The sequence below is a fragment of the Pieris brassicae genome, chromosome 7 (assembly GCF_905147105.1).
Source record: "Pieris brassicae chromosome 7, ilPieBrab1.1, whole genome shotgun sequence".
Lineage (NCBI taxonomy): Eukaryota > Metazoa > Arthropoda > Insecta > Lepidoptera > Pieridae > Pieris > Pieris brassicae.
The window spans coordinates 10846730-10873965 of record NC_059671.1 but is presented as its reverse complement, the minus strand read 5'-3'; the positions used below and the strand labels follow the sequence as shown (position 1 = coordinate 10873965).

The following is a 27236-nucleotide window of genomic DNA, read 5'->3' as shown; positions in this document are numbered from 1 at the left end:
CTACTATAAGCAAAATGATAAAGTGTACGCTTACAGTTCTGAAGAAGCTGCTCAAGTGGTCGGAACACACGTGGTTATCATGAGTCTTGGATCATGCTGTGAAACCACTCAGCAATACACTTTAAAAAAAAATAACCGTGGACTTTGCACCTGGTCACAAGGCACGAACTACCCAAGCCATGCTTGAATCGCTGAAGCTAAAGACTGGCCCTCATCTAGCCCAGACCAGAACCCTCTAGACTTCCAAATATGGTCAGTTTTAGAGGACATGGCCTGCTAACTAAACGACACGGTGACACTGAGTCTCTTAAAATATCTTTGCAGCAAGCAGTGGCGAAATTTCCTTTGGAAACAGTTTGTAAAACCATAGATTCGTGGCTAAACATATTGAAGGTCCGTATAAAAAGGAGGCTGTTTGAAATATAGTATTTTTGTAATTTTTGCTGAGACTTTAAGAAATATGTAGGTATACATTTTAATAATATTACATTACATCATCAAAACAAAATGTTTTTCATTTGTAACAGAACTTATGGCATGACTGGGTATAATGGTTGTCATTGAACCTGTTAGTTTACAAAAGACATATTTACATTTCTAATCCGGAAATTGTGAATATATCAGTGGTATAGATTAACAAAAACAAACATCGATGTGTCGCGGTACTTTCACCTGCGCGAACGAAAATTCAGCTAGTGAAGCAAGGCAGCGCGCGCGCAGCGGACGTATCGCGTCGTATATTAATATGTTGTTCGCTATGATTGCGCACCAAGCATGAGCGACGAACGCTCTTCCACGGATAACGTCCCCGGCGGGACGCCTAACTTTCCGACAGTGTCCAGTCTCAAATCGGAAGACTCTACCGAGCAGCTGATATGTAAGACTCCGCAGAAGAACAACGTCAAGAGAGGGGTCAGTGTCAGTTCCAAGAGTGTGGAAGCGGGAAGTGACGACGGGAACGGGTCGCGGCGACTGATCGTAGTACTGGGAGTGGCGCAAGTGGGTTTAGGGGTGCTTCTAGTCGGGAGCGGCGCCCTCGCGGTGGTGAAGGGCGCGGCGCTGTCCCGGGTCGGAGCCGGCCTTTGGGCGGGTGGACTAGCCGTGGTCGCTGGCGTGGTCGGCGTCATCGCAGGCCTTAACGACTGCTACGCGCTCAACGGCCCTACTTCAGGGTGAGTGAATCTCGTTAAAAACGAGGCGGAATGCGGCTGCTGGAATGCTTTGCTTTCAGCATTTGATCAGAGTGGATAAAATAAACGTAGGTGCCAACTTTCCGGAGGATAATTTTTAACAATAAACATAATGTTACAGATTTAAGTTATTTAAGAATAATGTTTTGTATGATTAGTTGTTGATTACGCTATATCTGCGTTCATTCTTACAATACTTTGTTTCGATTCATTAAATGCAATCAAAGAATGTCCGGTAGCGAGCATAATGTGCCGGTGCAGCGCGTGTCCAGCAAGACGCAGGGCGCGGCGAGGCGTAACGTTCCGGCGCGTGCGCGCTTAGATGCACTGCACATATTCTGAAACATGCACTTTGCTTAATTACACTTAAGAGTGTAATTAAGCAAGCTCTTTAACTGAAACAAGTGGAAATAGTTGCCAAAATCTTTATTTTATCTTGAAATGAAAACCGTATATATTTGCTTTTTATATTTTACATTAGGATTTTAGTGTTCTGTTATGTATAGTTTTTTAAGTATGCGAGGGTGAGAGAATGGGACTCGGACCTGAACGTGGATCTGAGGATAGTTAATCGTACAACGATAAGAGATGCAAATTTAAATTTCAGCCGTGTATTTGAAAAACAGCTTGACTAATATACGGTAACTTCTATCTCGTCAAGGAAAATAATATAACTTTGTTAAACTAAACATTCCCAAATAGGTCAAATAAACAAACGGGTACGGTAAATAGCTATAAATGTGTTTTAAAATTGTCAATACAAACAAACATAGCTGAATCTCTTTGGGTCGTCATTATTATCATACATTAAGTTATTATAAAATTGTCTTTTCTTCGCACGTTGGCCTGACATCCAATATTTGGGTCTAATACGTAGGATATTTCACGCCTTGTTAATGAAGACTAACACACATTTTTTGATGTTTATTTAGTTCGGGTACTCTACAAAGGCGTCTTATTAATAAATATATCTATCAATTACATATTCATATCTCGGCAATGTGTATTGCGCTTATTTAGACACACATCGTGTTACTGACCAACTGGAAAACATTTTTTGTGACGCGCAACGGTTCTCGCCATGATTGTTTATATTTTTACAGTTTGTTCCAATCTTAAACAGGTAGGCACCTCGAATATGATTAACAGGGGCCATCTGGCTTCTTTTAATTAAAAAACAACGCTAGTGTACTTTAGTAATTAGCTATATTATTTGATATATATATATATATTTATATATTAAAATAAAAACCCTAAGGTTTGACAGCAAGACACTACATATATATATCCATTGCTTAGCATTCTTTAAAGACTTCATTAAGAATCGGATTTAAGGTAACAATTATCGTAGCTAAAGGATTTTACTCGAAATAGAAGCACAAGATCCTCCTACCTCCGTTATCATTCTTTTTTCCGTTCCTTAAATTATGTTTTATAATATTTAAAAATATTTCTTAAGAACAATGTATAAATAACTAAATTAATACACAGATTTATTAGACTGTAATCTCCTCGATCAAATTTAAGTATTAAGTAAAATAGCAACCATCGCGATTTGCGAACATATAGGAGCAGTTTATCAGCTTTCACCGGTTTCTCCGAGGTTTACTCACGTAGTAACTTCAGCCTTACACCTAGCATCTTTGCTTTATTTTTAAGCGACAACTATTTCTAATACTGGAAGATGAACACCATAATTAAATGAACAACATACTGGTCGATCGTTCGTCGTCGTTTACGTGCGATAACAAATGTTGCAACACATATATGGCCTTCTTTATAATATATTGAAAATTATTGTTTATTCATATATGTGGTAATTTATCTTTGGATTAAAATATAAATTATTGTTTTAGGGGATTACTGACTGCGTTTCTGGCGTTATCCTTGCTTTGCCTAGCTTGCGGTAACAGCGCTGCTGTGCTGGCGGCCGCAGGCCTTCGAAGAGATTCGCTTCGAGACCCCGATCCACTTGACACCTTTCAAGTAATAATTTAAACTTAACGCATTTTAATACTCTTAATTACTCTTCAAAATCTATTTTAGAGAGTGCGTTACAATATGTTTTAGTTCTTTAACATTGTCTAATTGAAATCTCCTCTCAGGATGAAATGCAAGCCTGGACGCCAGTGTTGACTAATATAGCACTTCTAATCGTCGCGTCACTTCACTGTCTGGTGTGTGTCATTTCCATCTACTACCTGTCGAAGCGCGTCTGCTCGTGCTTCCGCCCCAAGCAGGCCTTTGACCACAACCAATTCTCAGTGGATTACAAAACTCCTTGCGTATTTCATGTCGACGAGATGAAAAAGGCTCAGGATCAGGAGCGACACCGCGGTCACGAGCTGTGCAAAGAGTTGGAGGCAAAATTACAGATCGACGCACCAAAGAGGAAGAAGGTTCTATACATTTTTCTCTGTTCATACATTTCTTTAAACATGTTTTACCTACACTAATATTAATTTACACTTAATACGAAACCTTTATAACTTTTGAAGGCATCTATACTTATATCTACAAGTAACAGATGAGCATATCCTTCACTTAGCGCGTGGGTAGAGAGACTAATGTCATAGAATGATGTTAATTATCTATACTATAATTGATAAATGTTGAAAACAGGATGAGTGTGAGTTCGGCAGCGCGAACAGTAAGGAGCATCTCGTCAACCGATGGCTGGGTCGCCACGGTGGCGCTGCAGGACGGCTGCTACCCCGCCACGGTGTACGGAAGGCTAGGAAACCTCCGACGGGTCCTGTGGTGCTCGTACCGGCGCATCCGGCTAGCACGGTAAGTTAAATTTTAAGACAAAGTATTTTTTTACAAAATTACTACAGGAAAATCTGCCAATGTATGTTTCTAGTACGCCATAGTTCCACATTTCAAGAATTCAATTATTCAGAGCATTTAGTTCTGCAGACGTTGTCTGCAAAGTTTCTCGGTTGAATATTCTACATCAGTAATATATAAGTAAATAGACTAGTGAAACAGAATGGTGAATCTATGTAGGCCTAACGGCGCGTGCGGCGGGATGCGGCAGGAAGCGCGGTGCGTGCGCACGCAGAACGTTTTTGCCCCGGCGCCGGTGGTTCCGCTCTCGTTGCGCCGGATTATTGACGTGACTGCAGATTAGCCATATCTAGTTATTGTGATGTTTGCTATTGTGTTACTGTGTCTGTGGTTTTTGGGAGAAAGTGTCCCAAGAGCTTGCGTACTTTCTTACATAGAACAGTTATATTGTCATTTCTTTTCTTTTAAATTCATCCGCCGTAAGGCTACGACGTTTGTATATTTTTACATTCGCATTCCATTGACTCGGTCTGCCCATCCTTGACATACATTTCTTTTGATTTGCCGAAAACAATGGTTGTTTTTCACTTTTTCTGACCGTGATCTTGCGTCTTTTTCGTGAGAGTGCCTTCTGTTTATGTGTATATTGTCTTGTTCAAATTCTGGTAATTGTACATTTGTTTATGTATTTTTTATCTATTAATAGGACGACAAGTTACATAGTGTGGTTTGCCCAACAATATTATACTAGAACTATGGAGAGCTAGGCGATTACTACGACTAGTATTCACTTTAATATATAAACAATAATCAAACTTTTAAGAGGTGATCATGATATTAAGGTCTTAAGATATATTTTATTATAATTTAAATTTTATTGAAATGCCAATAAAGCATGACGTAACAAAAGCCATTATTACCCTTTGATCTATAGAACTAATTTGACAAAACAATTTAATCGGTCACGCTATGACTTACGTAACTGAGGTAAACGAAGATTACTAAAAGTCCGAAATCATCGTCAGAAAATATGATTAGCAAGTTTCCTACATAGATAGGCAATACAGTCAAGACAGTTATTTTAATATAGTTATTATTTATTTTTTAGTTTTTCGGAAAGTTCAAGTAAAGCGTTGAACTCTTTTGTAGCGACGCAATAATAAAATCAATAGTAAAACGAGTACCCTTCATGAGTTATAATAATAATATCGCCAAGGTGATAACAGATCGGTGGGAACGCACACCATTAGTGGATGCCGCATCAAAAGCGCCGACAGATCGATTCATTATACTGATTATTTTGCACTGAGGAAGTATGAGTTTATGTGCGTACTCAGCTGGTGCAATTCGCGATTACATTAGCTGTTCCTAGCATTCCTGTTTTATGATCATTATGATTTATGATGACGATTACACATTTGGGAATATCCCAGACAACGTTAATTTAAATTTCGACGTCTCTCTAGTATTACATTAACTTAAAAACAACTTTATATTACGGCAATGCTGTATAATTGTGAAACTGATATAAATTATAACATAATCACAAAACGCGGAAAATTTAGAACTTTCTTGTCAACACGGTTAAAAATTGTTATTCTCTAAAGTGAATGTTGTAGCCCGAATGTGGTCCGAAAAAAAACTGATTTTAACATAATGTACGAACGATTACTATACACATAGATTATTAAAGCATGTAAATTTCTCATTTCTACTGTATTATATATTATCTTAGTATGAATTTAATTATTCAGACTGCGTTTAGCTGAATCGTCCACAGAGTGTCGGAAAGGGCCGGCCGTCGGCTCTCTCGCAATTACCAATTATAATTACCACGCCAACTCACGGCGCACTTTCTACTACATATTATTATCTATATTTTTATTATTATAGTTAATGGGTGGTATTCATTTTGGTTTAAAATTTCAATTCAAATATACCTATCTAACTAAGATAGTTTTATGGCTTAGGAAAATTTAAATTATAATAAATTACGCAAGACAAATATGTGTTTAAATTAATCGACCATTGAACTATTATACAACTAGCGACTTTCTCCAGCCTCAGCGCATCGCAGGCAGGAGTGTCGAGAGAAATTCGATGTTTATTTTCTTAGTTTTTCTTGGGATTCAACATAATTAGCCCCACCTGGCATCTAGCTTCCAGTTATGGTAGATTTTCTCGACGAAGCGGACGAGAAATCTCAATTATTTATTTTTATTTATTTATGCGATATATAAAGTGGTTAGTATGTATAATTATAATTTATTTTAATTAACAACGTATCGTAGCATATATCAGGCCAAAGATCCATTGAACAGAGGCAGATAACAATAGGAGAGCAAAGACCTCTTTCTGAGGCTGGGAAATTTGTACAGCCGTACACAAGTTTCAAATTTAGTTTTATGACTTTTATCGTAATAATTTTAGAGGTAGGTACATTTAAAAAAAAAAGTTTCGAGCACGTATGACGAACCTGTCACAGCTAAAGTAAAAAAATGTTAGGCTACCTAAAAATGGAAATATTAAGTTTAGATCACTTTGATACGTGTACTTAGCAGACACCTGCGCCTTGGTCCGTTGATTAAACCGTCTAAAATAAAGTATTAAGATTTGAGATAAGTTAGTCTATCTAGCTATGTAGTTACTTGAATGAGAAACAAAAACAACATAATCGATAAACAGTTGTTGCTGAGGTTCTTTCCCAGCAGGGGCAGGGGGAGAGGGTTCTATTGTCTTTGGCACGTCACCTCTTCATAAACGTATAAATTAGCAACACATTTTTCTAGATATAAATATTATTTCAATTATTAAATACATATTTATATTAACAGGTTCTTAATACAATTGAGTTGATAACAAAATTTCCTAATCGCAGAAAATTTTGTTATCAACTCGAGAAGCCTAAAATATTTTGTTCTCGATGCCTACAAGTAGGTAGCAAAGTAGGGTTTGGCGCTTTCTGTTTCATCAAGCGAGAGTGGCCTGACCACCTGTTGCTGCCGCACCACTCCATTGCTTGTGCTATATCAGTACGATACGCTTTTGAAGTACACTGAGCAGTTTTGTAGACAATTTATAGACTAAATTTAAGTATTAAAAAACAGTCTATTACAGTCAATATTTTAGTACATATTTTTTGATTGCATAAATTATTTAACTAAAGGTACTATTCTGTAGCATAACCTGCATAGTGTATCACAGCCCAATATTTAGTGTCCATAATATTGTTACGAGCTAGGGGATCGGATAGAAAATGCCGTAGATTTATTCAAGGGTTTATTTCTTGATAAATCAATGAGGAATTTATGGGCACAAAATTAATTGCAGAGATTCACTAATAACACACAAAAACACAGTCACTAATTACTTCACTTATGCACACTTCACACAGTACTTTATCACTTATATTCACCTTATTCGCACTTTATCGCTTCGGTGTTTCGCTCTTGTTATCGCATTCAAAACTAAGTGACTAGTCGCGTTTCGGCTCGCTTATATATCCCTGGGAATAATTCTAAACAATATTCGAGAACTTTCTAGGCGGGCTTGCTACTGAGTAGCGATTGCACAATTCTAGAACGTTCGCACTCTTTGTCTCTTTCGCACGTTGCTCCGTCCTTGTCGTACGGCGTTCTAGAGTGCTCGTCTGGTTTCGAGAAAGATCTGATCTTCTCTCTCTCTCTCTCGTATCATTTCGTCCTTGTCTCACACCTAGAAAGTTTGGTCTAGAATATTCCTTCATCGAAGGGGTATAACTAGGCCTGAAAACGCCTGAAAACGGGTCTCCTGAAAACTGCACTACTCGACTACACATGTTCTGAAACCGACTGAAAAAAGGTTTCAGCTTCCTGAAAACTAGGGTAACATTATGAAAATTACAATTTTCTAATATGTGATTGACCCTCTCCTGAAACGGTCAGAAATCATATTACAGCTTGCTGAAAAGTTCTCTAACTAGTGGAAAAATCTAGAAACATTGCAGTCGACCCGTCTTCGTAACAATATGTTTATTCGGAGCTAATAACTCGTTTATCAAATCCGTGGTAATGTGTTAAACATTCCAAGGAAATAAACATTTTTGCGGCGACCATCTTGTCTCGTCATTTTTATTTGAATGAAAGAATGGTTTCTATGGTATAAGTATTTTTGTGAATAGAAATAAACATAGCGAAATATATGACGTAACAGAAATGGCTCTTCATGTCGTTAAATAGTAACGTAAATAACAGGAACGTCGTGCCATATGTATACCGTTTGACACGAGTAGACCATACTAGTAGATTTTACAAGTCGTACTAGGTCGTGTCTGTCACAATAGGCAACGTGTAATTCAATTCCCATGTGAATTCTAAGATTTTAGTGCAAAGATTATCGAAAGTCATAATCAGTTGCAAGTAATATCTTGTAACGCAACGAGTGTGGTTTTTAGTTGCAAGTGCTTGCACAAACTGACAGTCGCTAACAAAATTTAAATAAAAACAAAATTTTTCATACGTTTAAATATTCAGATAGGATGTTAGCAAACGCGAAGGTCGTCGTTGCCGTAATAATTACCTACCAATATGAACATCTCAATGCTACGCTTTAATAAACCCAATGCCTAGTAATTAATAAACATTCAGACCTTTACGTTCAAATCCTACACGTTTAAATAAATGTTTAGATAAAAAAATGTCGACCTTTTATCCAGCAAACGTCTAACATTAGTGCGCAATATTTGTATGTACTTACGTCCATTTATATTCACGACCTTAGTACGGCCTGCAAAAATGACAAAGAATTATTTTTGATAATTAAACTGAGTTTTCAAATAAATGAATTCTTTTGTTTATTTTGTATGTACCAGTGTAATTTGGAAACTGATTGCAAGAAGAATCTTTTACTTTATATGCGTTTATTGTAAGTCTCAATCTCTTAGCTAAATATTAAATATAAATATCGATTTACGTCGCTTTACGAGGAATAGAAGGCAACTCGTAATCCTATAATATAAAAACAGTTAGTTATTTTAGTATGTTCTACATTGTTAGCTTCTAGTAGTCTTCAAGGGCCAATCTTCCCTTTCACCTGTGCAGCCTACATTCTAGACCAAACGAGACACCTTTACGAAGCTCTTTCAATCGTACAATAAAATTCGCTTTTGTACGAATATTATGAACGCCCGATGAGCTACTGGTTTGAATTTTGTCACAGCTACTCGTACATACATTTACAGATGTAAATGTATATGCCAGTGATAAAGATTTTTTTCCACAGAGAATCTACCGAGTTTAGTAAAAGTAGTAATAGTATTGCCTCTCCGCGAAGTACGATGCTGTGCACTTGACCACATGCCATTAGAGTGATATCACAATAATTAATTCTAAATTACCCACTTCATTCACATATGACCAAATATTCGGCCTAATGTGTTAACTGTTAACGTAACATTGAGTGCGACCAATGCATTTAATACCGCAGGTATAAAGCCAGCGGCACATCTTAGACAATCGAGTTAGCGATGTTTCCCGGAATGTTATAATTATTTGCACAATAAATATAACATTCCAGCCATTATTTCATAACACCCTTTTCTGTGAAAACGTGTACAACAGTGCTTCAAGGATCACAGAGATTGGTAAATGTTACAGCGTTTTGGCAATCGAAGAGGGGTGCGAGCGGCAATAAGCCATTATTGTATTTGACATGGACCGTGTTATTACAATAATGTAATATTCGGTTGAGGCTTGAGAACGTTTGACCTTTCGGCGTATTTGTACTATAATTGGCAACGTTTAGGGCAATTTTGGAATTCGCCTCCAACGCCACGCCTGTTCACTTATCAGCTAATGTAATATTCAAGTATATTTCATACTAAAATTGTTATTTGTGACAAGAGTAATAATAAATCATTGCCTCAATACATATCGGTATTGTACCAATAGACTGTCGCTTGTATACCTAAATAGGAAATGCAATATGTCGGTGTGAGTAGTCAGGAAACATTTATGGTCACTTCGAAATTAAACAAATTTAAACAGATTTATTAGTAGGAATCAGAAATATCTGCATTATTTCATTGTAAACGTCTTTTAATCTAATAATACATATCCAAAATTACATTAGCCCACTTATTATTAAACCCTAGAGCTCGGCATATTGCGCCCATTGATTGTTTCCGTTGCATTATGTTCTCGCAAATTCTGTTAGACTGGCTTGCGCAAGAATTCACCGGCCAGTCCACCTGTTTTGCGAACAAATATTTTCGAACTAATCATCGCAAGTTTATGTTATTATAATAAAAGAAACTGACATATGTATTATATTTAACAATAGATACAATTTCAATAGTCCATAATATTTTTTATTAAGCAATAAACTTTCACCTTTAACAATCACAGCGATGGCGAGAAAATCAAGTTACTGCATTATTGAATAGTGTTCAATATTTAGTACTGAGAAATGAAATTCTTAAAACAATGTTATAAGTTATTTACAGCCTTCGTCCCCGAAGACACAATAGACTTTTATAATACTGACTATTTTAGGTAACAAATTGAACAATTCAATCGGTAGTGGTCTCTGGGGCTCTCTGTTAGTTTGTAGCTAAAGTAAGTTTAAAGCCACTCAAACTCAAGTTAAAGTACCTACTCTAAACAACGACATTTTTTTTACAAGACCGGTTCGTAATAGTAATTGTGTGCGGTAAGTTGGCTCTATAAGCACGCAAGCTCTGTTAAGCTGTATCGACACATTTTATTTTTCATGCTAATTGTTTCCCTGAAATTAGATGTAAGTTATGTAAACATATCCTCAATTGTATGTATATTTAATTTAGAATTGATATAGGACGTCAATTACTTGATTTGGACGTTTATGAAACTGCAAATCATCTGATGATAGTGATGATGGTAGTGCTTGTGATGTAGTGACATTCAAAATTTTGAAAAAGTCCCACAATGACTCCGCTACTCAAGCCGATTATCTAAATTTAAGGACAGAGTTCCTAAGCCTTCTTCATTAGTCACCGCGGTCAATAAATTGCAGTTTGTTAAAAAGTTCATATGTAAAATAAAAAAAGTTATAACTGCGGCATGTTCAGTTCATGTTACCTAATAGCCGTCAAAGAAAGTGAACGGTAGCTCTCTTGCGTCACATTTTAATATGCATTTTAGATGACTTGAGCACATCTCGTCCGGGCAGATCCATCTATTCAAGTGATTTCTGGGCTATCGATCTCAAAAACGCTCCGATATCTCTTATATATGTAACGATATATCAACGTTTCATACGTTTGGCAAATTTATTACATTCATATCGTTATAATAATTCATATCATTTTACGCAATTGAGTTAGTTACGCTTTCACACTGACAAGTATATTAGTAAGCCAATGTTTGTGAAATAAACTACATGCGTGGCCCAGCACTCGGTTTTATTTTAATCAAACAGAGGGCCTGGGTTTGCTTTCTGAAGAACGAATAAATGACGTCGGAAGGTACGTAAGTGCCATGGCCTGGGAGGGGTTAACAACACTTAATAAGAAGAGACAATAATCTCAAAACACTTTAACTGCAAATATGAATTTAATCTATATATAACGGTAAATAAATAAAGTCTCAAATAAAAACACTAGTCACGTCGGGGCGTAGAAGTAGCGGCCTTCCACCGATCAAGCTATCTGCCAAGTGTGCCACAAATTAGCATATTATTGCGCTTACCTCAAGTGAACTCGATCGCGCACTTTCATTAGGAAGGCCCATTTCAAGTGTTTTCGTTAATTATTTATATATATCTAGTAAAACCCCTACATAATAAAAGCTAGTTTAGTTTTATGTATCAAGATTTATTTATTTATTAAACACGCTCAACCCGTTCTGAAAAGGTGACACTGCAAGAAAGCTGCGTCTCGCAATCGCAGAGCCGCTAATGTATTCCGGCGACTTCTCTCCACTTTCGCAACACGAGGCACATCCATCAGATACTGATGCGCGGTGCATCCGTGACCACACAAGCACATTTTGCAAACAATTGCTAATCAACTCGGTAAAGACGACAGATATTTGTGAAAGTTTTTGACGTTTCCAATATTAAGTACTTAAAACCAACTCCAACTTATTGTAAACGTTTTCATTATTAAATCTATTTTGGCAAACTCCTAACTACATATTTCAAAGTACTTGGTTACATTTCTGTGAATTTTGCTTATAATTCAGTAGAATTTCGCAACAGGTTTTCGCACAAGCGACAAGTGCCGAACCGGGACAAGGACTCCGAGTGAGGTGCGCGCCATTCATACGGTCTTATGTAATCACCAGTTCTAAATAGTTTTAGCTACAAGTTTTTAGAAGACGATATTTATTTATGATTAAAAAATATACAGCCTTTCATACATTTGTACACCTTTCGTTTAGTTTTGAAAACATTAAACTATATTTCTTTTAAAACATCGGCATTAAGTCCGGAATAAAATGCCTAAGAAAAAGTTCCATCGCGATAATTATGAGGGCTTATTCAAGACAATATTATCATATAGAGAGTACTAATACAAAAAAAACTATCTCTCTAGTTACCGATGAGAACTGTAGCACCATGACAGTTACTAAAACACGGAAACGATAAAATCTAGTAACAAACTTAACATACATACTATTACTTATATTTGCTAGGGTAAAAAAATTATAGTAGTGTATATAAACTAAGGTTAACCACATTCTTCCAACTTGTCATTGTTCTAAGTTGTCGACTCTAGATGACTCTATAAATATCTGCATAGATTTGTTAAAAATAATAATGCCGTGGCGATTCAATATAGATGGCTCTGGAAGAAGTTGTGCCCTTTCTTTTCCGACTTGTGCCTAACGGTATCACCACTTCCGGCCGTGTGTATACACTAATAAAGCACAACTCTACTATAATAATCGTCTGTTCTTGCAAATATTATATAATCTAACATAATTATGCAAAATGTTATTGAGTGGAATGTGAGTGGTGCATTACTTGTACAAGTATAGGTACGTCTAATACTGCGGAAGTGTTGTTACAAACATCGCGAGCGTGACTTGCCCACTGCGGCTCGCCTTCGACATGACGAGTTTTATTGTTGTCAGTCTGCTATTATGCGAAAATTATTAGTCTACAACTCTAATAATTAATAAAACGTTTCAGCTTGGTCGAATGCCTGTGGGCGTGGTAGTACCTCCCCGACCCTACGCCACGCTGCCCCTGCCTCCGGCGCATTACGCGCCGCCCGCCCAGTTGTACTACCCCATACACGATACGGTAGGTTTCACTTGGTAAAGTTGTTTACGGTTTACAGTCAAGTCAACAACATATTTGGAGATTAACAATGACACTCCTCAATTAGAGAGTTGTATTAGTATATTCTAAATGATTAAAAATACAGCGCATCCGCCGTCGTCGGTCTCCCCGTGAGGCTCGCCACGAGCGGCGTCGGCGAGTGGTTCGTGAGCGCGATTCCCTGACTCGCTCGCTTGAGCGGATCCACCGCAAAAGGCGTGCGGATCGCGAGCGGCTGTCCGACGCCGAACTCAAAAGGACGTACACGGGCTTAGACAGGTACGGACTTTACAGGACTAGTTAATGTATGGAGAGAACTTTAACTTGAACAGAAACAGCTACATTGTATCTATTTATAAATAACAAAAACTCGATAGATTTTTGTTTCTTAGTATCAATCCAAAATATATAAAACAGCCTATCTGATTTCATTTTAATTTTGTAGCTGTAATCGATAAGTTTATCCTTTATGCTAAATATGTTTTCATCAATTGCAGAGCATACGCGGAACAGTTCATAGCGGTGTGCGACAGCAGCCGGCTGTCGGCAGAACAGCACGACTCGCTGGCTTCGACGGCCACCAGCGACTCCAATAACAGCCAAGACACACAATGACCGTCTACAGCACTTCCTTCAATGAGCACTAATTATTGTTAAAAAACCAAAACCCTAAACAACTCATAGATGAAGGGAATAACTAATTAGAAATGAAGAAAAATTGCTTTAGTTGGTATTTATTTTGTAAATTGAGATTATTTGAGACACATACTCGTTAGTTAATTGTAGAATATATTGTGTAAATGATAAAACTATCACTGAAGTGATGTTTTACCAAGCTTTGAGTAAATTAATTAGAAATACGTTCAGTTCTCCGAAGCTGACTGCACCAGACTAACTTTACTGGGTTAGGTACGTTGACGTGCTCCGAATATTGACTCCTGTATCTAACTACTCCTACTAACCTCACTTTACTAATAGATAACTATCGTCAAATATCTGTGTTAACGTGTTCTGTTAAGTTTTCATTGAGCTTTAAGATTTTATCTAGTTTTTTAGGTATTGTAAATGTGCATATTGTATATACTTTTTACGTTTACTCGTTACGTGATGTACGCAACGGGATAAAAAATTAGCTGTATGAAGAAAGTGGATAACATTTCTGCTTTTTTACTATTCATTGTAGTACATAGTGTTTTGCTCAAATTGAATCTAGCTTTTCGATTTAACATCGAACAAATTACATTCTAGCGTATTCTTAAATAACGTATAAAACTTATTTTTACCCTTATTTTTAGTTACCGATAAAAGTTAATATATCCTGTAAATAACTGTTAATAATTGATAAACTATATATAACGTAACAAATTGTGTAAAAATAAAATATCGGTCCTAGTCGCTCGATTGGCAAAAGTTAACTTTTAGAGGCAAGGATTTATTTATAAATTGGACCAAAAGTTGGACATTTAGTTACACATGTGTTAATGATCACATCCAGATTATTCTCAACGAGAATTTCGATCGAGTTGTGTTCATTTTGGGTTGTTATAAGATTTCTGTCTATAAATAAGAACAATATGAATAAATAGTTTCTTTTTGTATTTACTTCTGTTCACTTGCACATTCTAAGCTATCGGCAGTCTCATTAATACCTAATACTTCCATTACTAAGACAAAAAGCTAGTTGCAAATATTATAATAATTCTAAATATCATATAGCAGACAGTGTCAATATCAGTAAAGGGTAACAACGAATTAGGACAGGGGATTGCCTCGAAATAAAACTCATGAAATTATCTACCTACTTTTAAAGTTGGGAAAGGAACGAGAGTGATTCGTATCAAAAGCAAGACCGCATCGCATAATTCACGTTCAGAACTCATTGTCGCTTAAGGCCGAGTTGCGGCCGAGTTTGGGACTGGAGAGACGCAGCTCGCTCTCCGAAGAACTCCCGAGGGAGTCTCCTTCCTCGGGCCCCGCCGGCTTGCGCTCCAACCCTGCAAAGCCATCAAATTGCGAGGCGTAAAAAGACCGGAAAACAAATCGACCACACATCGGCGAGAGCGTTACCTAGGCCGAGGTCCGCGTAGTGTCCGTCGTGGGTCAAGGTGCGCGTGCCAGGACGACGAGACCAACGCGCCGCCCGCCCACTGTCACCCGACGTCCCTGTACGTGGACTACTTAGTGTGATCTGCTTGACTGGTATTTCAATACAGAAATATGTAAATAAATACATTTCAATTCTCGTCAAAACACTCGCGAGCCTGGGCCAGAGTGTTCACGGGGTGTCGCCTAACACCGGGTGAGCCTCTCGCCTGTTCCGTAAAAGTATCCCATCGCTAGAAATCTTTCAATGGATAAAATCTTAATAAACGAAGTTTTTACCGAAGAGCTGAGTATCGGAGACGTCCGGATCGGATTCGGTGTCGGAGTCGTCTTCGTCCCGAATGTCCAGCGAGTCACGTCCCGCCCACACCCCGCGATTCTCCGGGATGGTGGTTCCTAAATTCAAATTAGCTTGTCAATACAAAACTCGAAAGAGGACGGTTAAAAACCCAAGCAAATATTGGTAGGCACCTGCAGTCTTGATCCGCAGCCTCGTCCGAGGACGAGAGGCGGCTCGCGGCTTTGACTCCCTTTCGTCCCCGCTGGAGTTCATCTCATCTGAAAATGTCTCCAACTTGACAATGTGCTAAATGAAAAATGTCGCTCAACAAAATGATATGCGTCAAAAAGTTACCAGAGTCACTGAGCTTCCCCAACACGTCTTCGGTTTCATATTTGTGAATCAGCTGTAGGATCGACGCCTGCTGCTCTTCGGCAGACTGAAAATTAAATTCTTCTTTTCCTCATTTGATACATTTCTGGCATTAATTTGCTAGTAGCACCTTCTCATGTAGGCTGTAGCCTTCCACTATAAATTCACTATCCACGGTATATTTACATAATATATATATATATCTAGTATTTCTTTTCTGTGAGGTCAGGAATATTCCAAGTTGTTGTCTTTTTCAATCCAAAGTTTTTTTACTTGAGTTTCTCTTTAAAACAAAATTCATGAAAGTTGGTCCAGCCGTTCCGATTAAAATTTTTAACTATGTAACTGACTTTGTTTTATTTACAATCACTTAATATGAAATTTTTATCAAAACACAAAAAGTCTTTCACAATATAACCTCATTCTGTGCCGTTTCCAACAAACTGAGCTGATGCTTAAGCGCCTCCACACACCGGTACCTCACCACGTACTGATCCCAAAGCTGTTCGATTTCTGTTTCTAGAGCCGTCAGCTCCGATTGGTACATAGGCCTGTAACGTGATGAAAATACTTTTAAAATGTGGCTTAGATCCTAACGAATTGTGAGTAAATATAAACATAAATATATAAACATACACATAATATTGATTACCAATTAAATTACACACACACAGAAACACATAAAATAACAATAATCATAAATAGAAATAAATAAAAAAGAATAATAATAGAGAGATATCAATTTTTTACTATTCATTGTAGTACATAACACATAGATAACAATAGAGAGAAAACAAAGAAAGGGTTTAATTGGCCCTGGCTCAGCATTATACTGAGGAGCAGAGTTGTTCCACAGCGCTGGTCATTCTGCCAGGGACCACAGCAGCTAGTTTGCGCCTCAGTCGCAAAAAAAACAAATACGAATCTAATACTCAGTAGAAACAAATAATAATAATAGTAGTAAAAGTTAGCAGTGTAAGCAATGAAGAAAAAAATGTAAATAACATTAAATATAAGAATAATTGTTAAGAAGTAGATAAATAAATATTTTTGGGCAGATTAAAAATTTACGTGAGATTTTTGTTCAGAAAGTAGATGTTTTTTTATAACTGCGACGAAAATTTGATTTTAGTTGAAGATAGACAATAGATATAATAAAAAAAGTGGTATAAAACCTGGTCAGATAAACGGCTCATCTATATTATAGGTTATGGCTGGATGTGTGTGCGTTTGAAAACTTCTTAATATTAATTTTCATACAAAAGTTTAAAACAAATTTACTTCTTAATACCAAATAGTAATAAGCTTCAACTGAGACTCACCCAGGAGCGATAAGCCCCGGCATTAGTTTTCAGAAGCTTCATTAGAATGGCGCCATTTTTTAATCAATGGCAACCCAAATATTTACAATTGGCAAGTACAAACTGTTAAAAATTTGATAATCAATACTTAATTATTGTATTATTGAATTTATATATTGTATACACCTTATAATTGATCTCACTTGATTTTCTGCACCGTGCGCAGGCGCTTCTCTGCACGCTGCAACTCAGCCCGCCGCCGCTCAGTCTTCGCGACTAGAGCGGCCTCGCTCCCCGACGCCGCCTCCGCCGCCTCGCGAGTCGCCGCGACGCGATCTTCCACCGCCGATGAGGCCCGACGCAGCGCCGCTTCCGTTGCACTGGAGTCCAGCGGACGAGACAGGGCGCGGCTGCGAGACTCCTACACGGCGAGTGTTACTTTTAATTAAGGTGAACATAAAACTTACAACTACTATTATTATGAGACTCGCCTTATTCTCCGGTTCCTTCACCAACAAGTCGTGCAGATAAGCCCCCTGCGCCGTGATGTCTGTGGCCAAACTGCGAGCTTGCTTTATTTCGCCAATCTAATGTTGATGTGTCTTTTAAAGTTTTAAATAAATCATCCAATCTGCAGCCTTATTTTACATTTACCATAAGAATTCCTCATGAATAACACCCATATTTATATCTGATTCTACTAATTCATTACTTACTGATTCACCATAACACACTACTTAAACGAGGAACTACCCGTGAGGTGACGTCATACAGCAAAGGTACGTGTTCCGGGCGGTCCACAGGTGGCGGCGTCTCCAAGGCCGTGCGCAGCAGCGCCGCCACCTTCAGCAACTCACGAACTGCCCATCCGTCCGCTCCATAAACTTTCTTGCCATTCAGCTTCAAGTTTGCACGGGAATGCTGTGATAGATTTAAGTTTAGGATATTCCAACATATAATTTAGTTTTTTTTCGAAAATATTACATTTTATGAGATAACATAAGTCAACATATTTGTCAAAAAATTACCGAGCTTAACTTTGGGTCAACTTTCTTTTTCGAAGCTCTTAGTCAAATCAATATAATAGGCAATCAATAGGCGTTAACGCACAAGTAACGGTAAGAGTTACCATCGTGAACTGTCAAATGGGAAAACCGCAGCCATCTATTAACAAAAAATAAATTCTATAGCAACTTACAAAGATTTCCACAGCATGCATAACCATGGCAATTCTTTGCTCCACCGTATCCTTGCCGCCAGCCAGTACAGCATCAGGTTCTAACCTGGCTGCCAGCCATCGAAGGCAAGAGTCCAACAAATCCCAATTGGGCGTGCGAAAGCTTTCCAAGGATATATGCTCAGGAAAACCTAGCGCACGCATATCTTCACTGAAATCTATTGATATGAATAAATGTTGCTACTGTCATAGAATATTACTGACATCAATCGCTATTTCATTAAATTACTGATGATTTGTACTCACTTCTTAAATCTCTATAGGACATGTTTTTAAAATGCTCTTCTAATCACTTGCCTTTTTAAACAATGTATATTTGTTGCTAAGACTTACAATCTTGCTCTGTCAGTTTCTGTTTACTGACTGTATCCAATGACAACCACTCATATGTAATTGGTGAAGTATATGAAGGTTCTAATATTGATTACTGGCAATTAAAATAAAATAATATTTAAATAATTAATAAACCCTTGTTTTGGAGCTAATGTAATGCATTTATTTCTTACCATAATAATGGCATTTATGCTACAAGTATCCTTTATTACAAGCATAACAAACTATAATATTACACATCTCACACAATATGTTTATTTGTATTACTACATCTTTAACTCTACAAGTTTATATATCTAATTTCTTAAGATACTGTCATATGAATCACTTACAACAGTTATATTACGGAATACTAAATTGGGCAAACTTTATTGAGGACAAGTAGTTCACACTGAAGTCCTCAGTATCGGAAGATCAGGTCAACATTCCACTTTTCTATCAATGTAGTTTTTATGAGTGGTGATCTCTTAGTATGCCCAATTTAGTAAAAGAATCATAAATCAACAACAGTAGGTGGCCGCCTCATGGCACGCTTGTAAGCTTCCTCTCTCTTGATGCTGACCCGCAGTCGTGATGCTTTTAAATGTCTGAAAGTGAAGATGAATGTTATTCTTTAATGTTTAATTGTATTAAGCAAGATTATTCATTGAGGGGAATAACCATATCTAAGAAAAAAGTTTAATCAATTAATAATACTCCCACAACTACATTTATTTTTAAAATAATTGTTACATTTTCTAAAACTTTATAGTATCATAAGAATTATAAGAATACTTATAAATTGCTTTAATTCAGATATTTTCAAATTCTTTTTACCTCTGTCTAATCCTTTCTTCAGTTTCTGGATCAGCTTTGTTTTCAGTAATTGCTGAATTGCGTATCATAGAGCGAAGTTTCCGTAAACAATCAGCAAGGTTCAGTTGCTGGGAGCGAGTTATGTCAGAGCGAACAATTAAATAACCTTCCTTTGTAAGTTTCTTTCCATGCTAAAACATAGAGTAAATCATGCAGTAATCGCATCTTAACAATGGTTACTCCATTTGAAATTTATTAAACTTACAGTTTGCAACATTTTCTCTCTTATATCTGTGGGTATCCAGTCGGCTTCATCTAATTTAAATCTGAGGTCCACTTTAGTATGTACCTAAGTTATTTAACAATAAGTGATTTGCTTAATACTAATAACATGATGACAATAATAATTGAAAAGATATAGTACATATTAATGTATTTCCCAAGACCCAAAATTTATAAATTCACAACTTACTTTGTTAACATTCTGTCCTCCAGGGCCTGAGCTAGCACTGTAGCTTATATCTACTTTATTAAGAGGAATGAAACCTGAGAACTTTTCGTCTGAATTTGGAGTCTAAAATAACAATTTAATATTAATGAGTATGTACGTATGGCAGAGGGAATACAATTTGTGATAATTTTACTTACAAAGGCAGGAGTGGTGAGCTTTAAAGAACTATTTGGATAAATAGTATTCAAAGAAATTGCACTTTTATATGAGATTGTCCTTTGCAATGTAGATAACGATCCATTTTGCGATACAAGCCGCAAAAGCGATAATCTTAAAGGTATGAATCTTGAAGCCATTTTAAGTCGTTGCTCAGGTTTGGATTTCAATTCAGGTAAACCTATTTTTTAATGAATAAACATTATTAATTTAGAATAACCTATAAAAAATCTTTTCACTCTATCCCTCACACATATGTATCAAGACGTATCAACTTCAGCATTCAAGTTTCAACTTTTTTTATTTGGCTTTTTTTTCTTCTTGTTTATGGCTTTTATTTATGCCAACTGGGCACAAGGTACTTCGCCAGTGTCGTGTAGATGGAGAAGATAAGAAGGAGATTGATCGGTTTTTTTTTTTTGTATGGAATCTCACTGTTGGCTTTAAGGGCCTTTACAGCTCAGCTCGGGCTGTTTTGGCGAGCGTAGCTCGGCCAGAATGACGTTTTATCCCGCGGCTAGCGCAAGGGCGTCTCCTGTGAGACTCGAACCTCGGCTTGGGCCGTCGCGGGGCGGTCAATCGCCTGAAGGGCAGGACGGAAGCTCACTGTAGTGAGCGAAGTGCGAAGTAAAGGTCCTCGCCTTCCCCGGTGAAGGCGGTTTTTTACCCTAATCTGTGATTGGCTATTTTTATTATTGGCCGCGCGGGCGGCATTTAATTTATTGTTTGCTACAGTAATTGGATCGTCCGGATCCGTTAGTATGTGTCGGGGCCTCCTACGAGCCTTTTTTGTCGGGAAGGGGAGATTGATCGTTAAAAAATTTTGGGCTTTTATGACCTGATGTCAAGTTTCAACTAAACCACTGAAAAAGTGAAAACTGTAAATTGTCAATTACCAAATACCATGCCAATTCTATAAAATTTTGAACATTGAACATTCCAATTGTCATATGTAGTCTGTCACGTTCTGTCACAATAAATTTAGGGTAATTCTTGTAAATAATATTACCATAAATAGACGAAACTGACAACCCGAATCCGGCAAAGACGTCTTGGTTTTTTTATTATGTTTATCTTACTAACACACACATATTAGTACACACAAATCAAGAAGGAAATCCCAGCAATATGCAGTTATTAGATGAAATCCTAATGAAAGAGAGGATCGGTGAATAAATGTATAATAATGTTTAAATAACTGTTAATCTAATAAAAAAATTATTTAATAATTACGCTTTGTCTTAAACTAGCAGAAATACAAGCTGAATATCAAATGATACGCTCTGAAAAATTTAATTAGGATCTCGTTCCGGCTCGCTCCTCCTCCACTCTCCGCGACTTTTTACTATTAGACAGATATTTTATCAGATTTAAATAGCGTTACGGCACAGTTATACTGAATATTTGTGAAATTATTTTATTATTCAAAGAAGAGAAAATTTAAGTATACAATTTCATTATGAATACACTACATTAATATTAAAATATGAAAGTTGCTTATTAATCTGCTGTATTTAATTAATAATTTAAATGTTTTGTATTTTTTCTTTCGAAAAAAGAAGCAATAAGTTCCGTGTATTCCTTCGACGAACCTAAAATAATCTACTATCAGAAACTCTCGCATCTTTATTTTAAAAACCAACAGGCGCTAACTTTCCGTCTCGAGCCAAAATCTTTAACAACGTTTTACATGAAATTCAATAGTTAATTAGATGGCAAATTGAGCGAGAAACATTCGAAAGACAACGATATTAATGATAGTTTCGCCTACTTGTTGTAGATAATATCACAAGACGCACATGTACACGTTAAATTAATTAATTATGATAATCCTCTCTACTTAATGCAATCTTAACTTTCTCCAACTTTCAAATGAATTAATGAGTAGATCGAGATGTTCAAAATATTTCATTTAAAATCACCAAGGTCACCAGGCTGAGACATCTTTAGGTACAATTTTCATTTGCTGAAATGTGAGGTAAACACACTCTATCACGCAACATCACCACAACTTTTTACTAACTACTTGCTTGAAAAACGGGCAAATGCAATGTCGGGTGTCGAGTGGAAGTCACAAAACTGTTGCTAGTCAAAAACAAAGAAACCTGAAGTCCTGGGAGTGTATTTAATGCGGATCTTGGTTTTGCACATCACATAGCCAAGATATTCAAAAGGGCTAACCTGGATTTCATTGAACCTGTATCGTTTGTGTCCGACCCTGTTTATTCTGGGTATTGTGGATTATGAGTAGCTACGCCTCTGAAGAAAGCTTGCTTTATCAGTGTAATTTATTTAGGATGCTTACGGGTCCGGTGCATGATATGATTATAACGGAGAGACTGGGTCTATGGGTTTTAAGCAAGAATCCGAGGCATAGGTCACAATTGAATATACTCGCGCACGCTCCATCTTGCTTAATGAGGCGCCACACACTCGAGCGATATAAGAATTAAGAGTTCTATCGAGGTAGACCTTTGCTTGTAATAATCTGTGACAGAGGATATGTCACCTGTACAATAACCATAAGGGAGGGGTCCTTGTGGGAATGCCATGCTTGCTTTCAGGCTTGAATCACCCAAATGGGCAGGTGCTACCGGGGTAACAGAAGAGGAGGAGGAGGGAAGGAAGTCACCACCAAACATTTCGCTGTTTGATACTTCGATGCTGGAAATCACATTCCGGCAACGTGCTGTCTGCAAAACTCTATCTTCGTTGGACATTCATAAGTCGAGCGGGCCTCATGACATCTCCCCAATTTTGCTACGTACTTGTACTCCTGAGTTGGCTCTGATTCTAACGCGCCTTTTCCGGTACCTGTACTCGCTCAGCATTATCCCGACGTGCTGTAAGACCGCTGCAATACATTAAATTCCTAAAAAAAGGAGATCGCTCTGGTCCGTCCGACTATTGCCCAATAGCTATAACCTCCTTGTTTTCCAAAATAATGGAAACCATTATTAACGGTCAGCTCCTGAGGTATCTACAGGTCTACCAGCTGATTAGAGATTATCGGTATGGCTGTCGTCGTGGTCTTCTTGTATAGATACCTAACACATAGATGGGCAGAGGCAATGAAGTCCAAGGGGGGGAGGCGCTAGCGGTTAGTATGGATATAGCGAAAGCAGTCCTTAATGCCGCACTCGTTCGAAGGATCGGTCAAAGTTAGTTAGAAAGGTTAGCTCTTGTCGAATCAGCGGCTGTCATAAGCTCCTCTTCCCTGCTGTCCATTTTCATAGAAGGAAATGTGTCACTACGTCATGAGCTTGAAAGCCTTTAGAAACTTCACCATTGAGATTCAAAATGTGCCTGAAAGTAAAGGTACTACTTCTACACTTAACAGCATTTTAAACGGTGAATTAAAGGACTGACTCTGAATAAAAACTGTACACCGCGTTGCGCCAGGCATCTGCGGCTCGCCAGAAAAATATAATGCTGCAGTGATGTGATGTGATCATGTGATCCTGAAAACGTGATGATGTTATCGCTGCCGCGCGTGTGCGATCCAAGTGCAATCCAATGATTTTTTAGCCAAATTAGTATGACTGGGTATATATACATATATATATTCTGTATTGTTAACATAGTTTTTATATTGTATTTAAATTTTCATTTTTTTAATTTTTATTATGGAGAAAATGCCTAAAAATACCTTATCTATTTACTATCAGAACTGTGGAGGCATAAAGAGTTAAATAGATAAACTCAAAAATACTTGATATTATTGTTCTGGTAGAGACTTGGTTAGTGGGTTATATATTTGATGGAGAGTATGAAAGCATCAGGCGGTTATGATTTATTTTGACGGGTAACGGGACGGGTTTGACGGGACCAGTTCTCTCGTAAAAAAAGGAGGCGGTAAGTCCTCACCGCCACCTTTTCAACTTCACGCATGGTGATAAGAGGAATTTAATCTATCAAACTCAGAGTTTGAACAGATGAAATCAGCCAAGAAACAGGACATCTCACTACCGAATAGAGAACTGAGCTATGCTTTAATAACAAGACATATAACACTACTCTCTACCACTCTCTTGCCTCCGTCAATTTTGTAGGAATTTCGGAGCCAACAGGCATCGCAAGAGACGATGGCAAGCGCCCAGATATCTATGATCCCTTGGAAAATGGGACAGGCTTTAATATGGGATGCTGCTTGTGTTTACACGTTTGCCCCCCTTCGGACAATCAAGAAAGCTGGGGCAGCCGCAGAACAGGCAGAAAATAATAAACGGCACCAATATAAGAGTCTTCCCTCCAATTTTAATTTTGTTCCCTTTGGAATAGAAGCTATTGGGCAGTGGAGTTCAAGTACCGATAGATAGTACCAATGATACAATATAATAAGTATCGCAACACATCGAGAAAATTCTGCTAGGGTTTAGGTACACTGCCACAGGGACCACATTTTTTGAATTTGTTTTGCGGTTTTTTTTTTAATAATTTTTATTATTACTTTGTGGGTTAAGAAAATTATAAATATTGTTCAATTGTATATATCTAATAATTTAAATACATATATCGCTAATGAATACTGATTTTTAAGGTTTCAAGTTTTTACTGAGGTGCTCCATGCTTCATATCCCGAATATCTTTATATTGCATCTAAATGTCCAGCATGTACTATGAGTACACACTGTTCAGCTTTCAACAATTATGTTAATGTGACGGCCGGCGCACGCGACGAGCAACTACTTTCCGAATTCCGTGCGATCATGTCATAATCTCATTAAACTGCTGCAATTAGAAGGATCTACATCAACTTCCCTAACCCTTAGTGGTTGCCTTGCCACAATTTTTCTTCCCCGCTATCCCTTTTATTACATATTCCTAAGTTTCTGGTGTCCTCTCTTTGGGCCATTCCAAGTATGGGCCTTTTTGTCCCAGTTCTTATTAATAGCATTTAAAATACTTAGGACAATAATAATAATAAGCCTTTACCCATCCACATCTTTGACATACATTTAATGAAAATAGATATAAATACAATTTTAACTAGGTTGCGGCCCCTGTCCAGGAGAAGGCCTCCTCCAACGTTTTCCACCCTAATTTATTTTGTACCATCGTCATCCAATTTCTTCCAGCTACCCTCTCGATCCCGTCGGCCCATCGCTCTATTTGTCTTCCTTTTTCCTTTTCTACCAGTCCATTCGGTTACTGCTTTATCTCCATTTAAGTTTTAGGGCATCTTGCTCAGCATCAATAATTTAGTTTTTTCTGCGAATATATTCACTTTTATGTTTGTCGCGTAATTGTATTCCGAGAATACTCATTTCTATCACACGCTGGCACGAACATATTTTGGCTTTTGTTTTGTTTTTGAAAATCCAAGTTTGTGCTCCATACGTAAGGCAAGGCAGCAAACAAAGCAAACAAAGCTTACCTTTGAGGATATCTTTTAAGCTCCAAAGTTTATCCCAAGTTGTGGTTATGCGGCGCTCCAGTTATTTGTCGTAGCTTTGTTACTTAAATGAAACTTGTTTACCAAGATAAGTATAGCGGACTTAGGACTAAATGTTCATAAATTTAATTAGTAGGTAATCGACTTTATCAGGATAATTAGAAACGGCAGGCTCGTCATTATAGCCTCAACAATCACTTGATATTCAACAAGTGCAAGTCTTCAACTCGATGGCTTTGTGTTGATCGACCTTTGTATTTGCCGACGCTTCATGTTTAGCAGCGAATTAAATATAATTTCCTGTCAATAAGCTTAATATTTGTTGCATTTAGATTAAATAACATATACTACGTACCTTATTAAACCAGTAGTATCTTATTTAACTTTCAAATAAAAAGGCCACCAACGCAACCGCAACTTCCCAGCGTAACAGGTTAACAATTGCTATTTCATTTTTGTCCTTGCTGAAGCAGACAGAGTAAGCAATAAAGAACAAAAGAGATGTTACCGTTGTACGTTTAGTGATGCATAGACAATTAGTTCGTTGATAGCCTTCGCTTTTTGTAAGTCGTCATCAGTTCATAGACAATTAATTTATTAAACTATCTTTGATTACTTTACCTTAATTCTACCAAATTCTTAAATAAAAATAATATCTACTCTAATTACAATAAAAAAGTCAATAATGAAAGTGATTGCGAAGTTAATTAATATAAATTAATATTTTTGGAGTAAGAAACGAGTTCGATAACACAAGACAGCTTTTCTAAGTTTATATGACAATAAAAATGAACCAACAATGATATAAATAATGAGTGGAATGAACGTGCCTGCTTCTGGGATGAAAATTGAAAAGCGTTGCATTCACAGCATTCATTGAGGCTAGCTTTTGGAGTCGAGCCAAATCTGTCCGATTGTCTACTTCGACCGTCTGGCTGCGGATTCGATCGATAGCATCTGAGTTTTATTAAATTCACTTTGTAGTTAATATAACCAAGTAAAATAAAGAGGCTTGCAGATTTTTTGTAATTAGCACTTTAGCTGGATTATGACATTTAAACATAGTACAGGGAATTTTTCCTGAATTGTAGTTAACGAAATAATGTATACAAATTAAAAAAAATATATTTGTTTCAACCTTGTTCCACTACAAAGCTACACTACAGCTACTGATTATAGTAATGTATACAATGTAACATAGTTATTCATTTTTCTATACATACACGTCGGTCAAAATCAAGTAAGTTTTTCGGCAGGGCACTTTAATGTAATTTACAAGAATTCTAAAAAGAGTAGGTTCGTCATCTTGTAGAGGTAATGACCGCATGTTACAGTTATTTTTTAAATATATTAAATTGTGGTATACGGTATACAGTAAGTATACCGTATACCACAATATATTTTTATTACATCGCGTAAAATAAAAAATGAATGAAGACATTTCCCTTCAACTTTCACGTTGTAGTCGGTATTCCATTTGCGTTTTAATTG

At 37.2% G+C, this 27236-nt stretch overlaps 3 protein-coding genes across 3 annotated transcripts; 1 reads left to right on the top strand and 2 right to left on the bottom strand.

The window, feature by feature from the left end:
* The first annotated feature begins 683 nt into the window (after window positions 1–683).
* LOC123711817 lies at window positions 684–14860 on the top strand. Its single transcript, XM_045664640.1, has 7 exons — window positions 684–1172; window positions 3047–3176; window positions 3296–3589; window positions 3813–3980; window positions 13131–13244; window positions 13369–13541; window positions 13760–14860. The coding sequence occupies exons 1-7, from the start codon at window positions 775–777 to the stop codon at window positions 13875–13877; spliced, it is 1395 nt and encodes a 464-aa protein (XP_045520596.1). The 5' UTR covers window positions 684–774; the 3' UTR covers window positions 13878–14860.
* Window positions 14861–14940: 80 nt separating this feature from the next.
* LOC123711818 (clusterin-associated protein 1) lies at window positions 14941–18989 on the bottom strand. Its single transcript, XM_045664641.1, has 11 exons — window positions 18802–18989; window positions 18517–18713; window positions 18072–18239; window positions 17810–17905; window positions 17522–17739; window positions 16436–16568; window positions 16000–16084; window positions 15837–15923; window positions 15645–15761; window positions 15330–15425; window positions 14941–15256 (listed from the first exon to the last, which is right to left on the bottom strand). The coding sequence occupies exons 1-11, from the start codon at window positions 18821–18823 to the stop codon at window positions 15132–15134; spliced, it is 1344 nt and encodes a 447-aa protein (XP_045520597.1). The 5' UTR covers window positions 18824–18989; the 3' UTR covers window positions 14941–15131.
* A 39-nt stretch (window positions 18990–19028) lies between these two features.
* LOC123711819 (peptidyl-tRNA hydrolase ICT1, mitochondrial) lies at window positions 19029–20701 on the bottom strand. Its single transcript, XM_045664642.1, has 5 exons — window positions 20332–20701; window positions 20156–20257; window positions 19949–20032; window positions 19705–19874; window positions 19029–19475 (listed from the first exon to the last, which is right to left on the bottom strand). Exons 1-5 carry the CDS (start codon window positions 20488–20490, stop codon window positions 19382–19384), a joined length of 609 nt encoding a protein of 202 aa, XP_045520598.1. The 5' UTR covers window positions 20491–20701; the 3' UTR covers window positions 19029–19381.
* Window positions 20702–27236: the final 6535 nt, after the last annotated feature.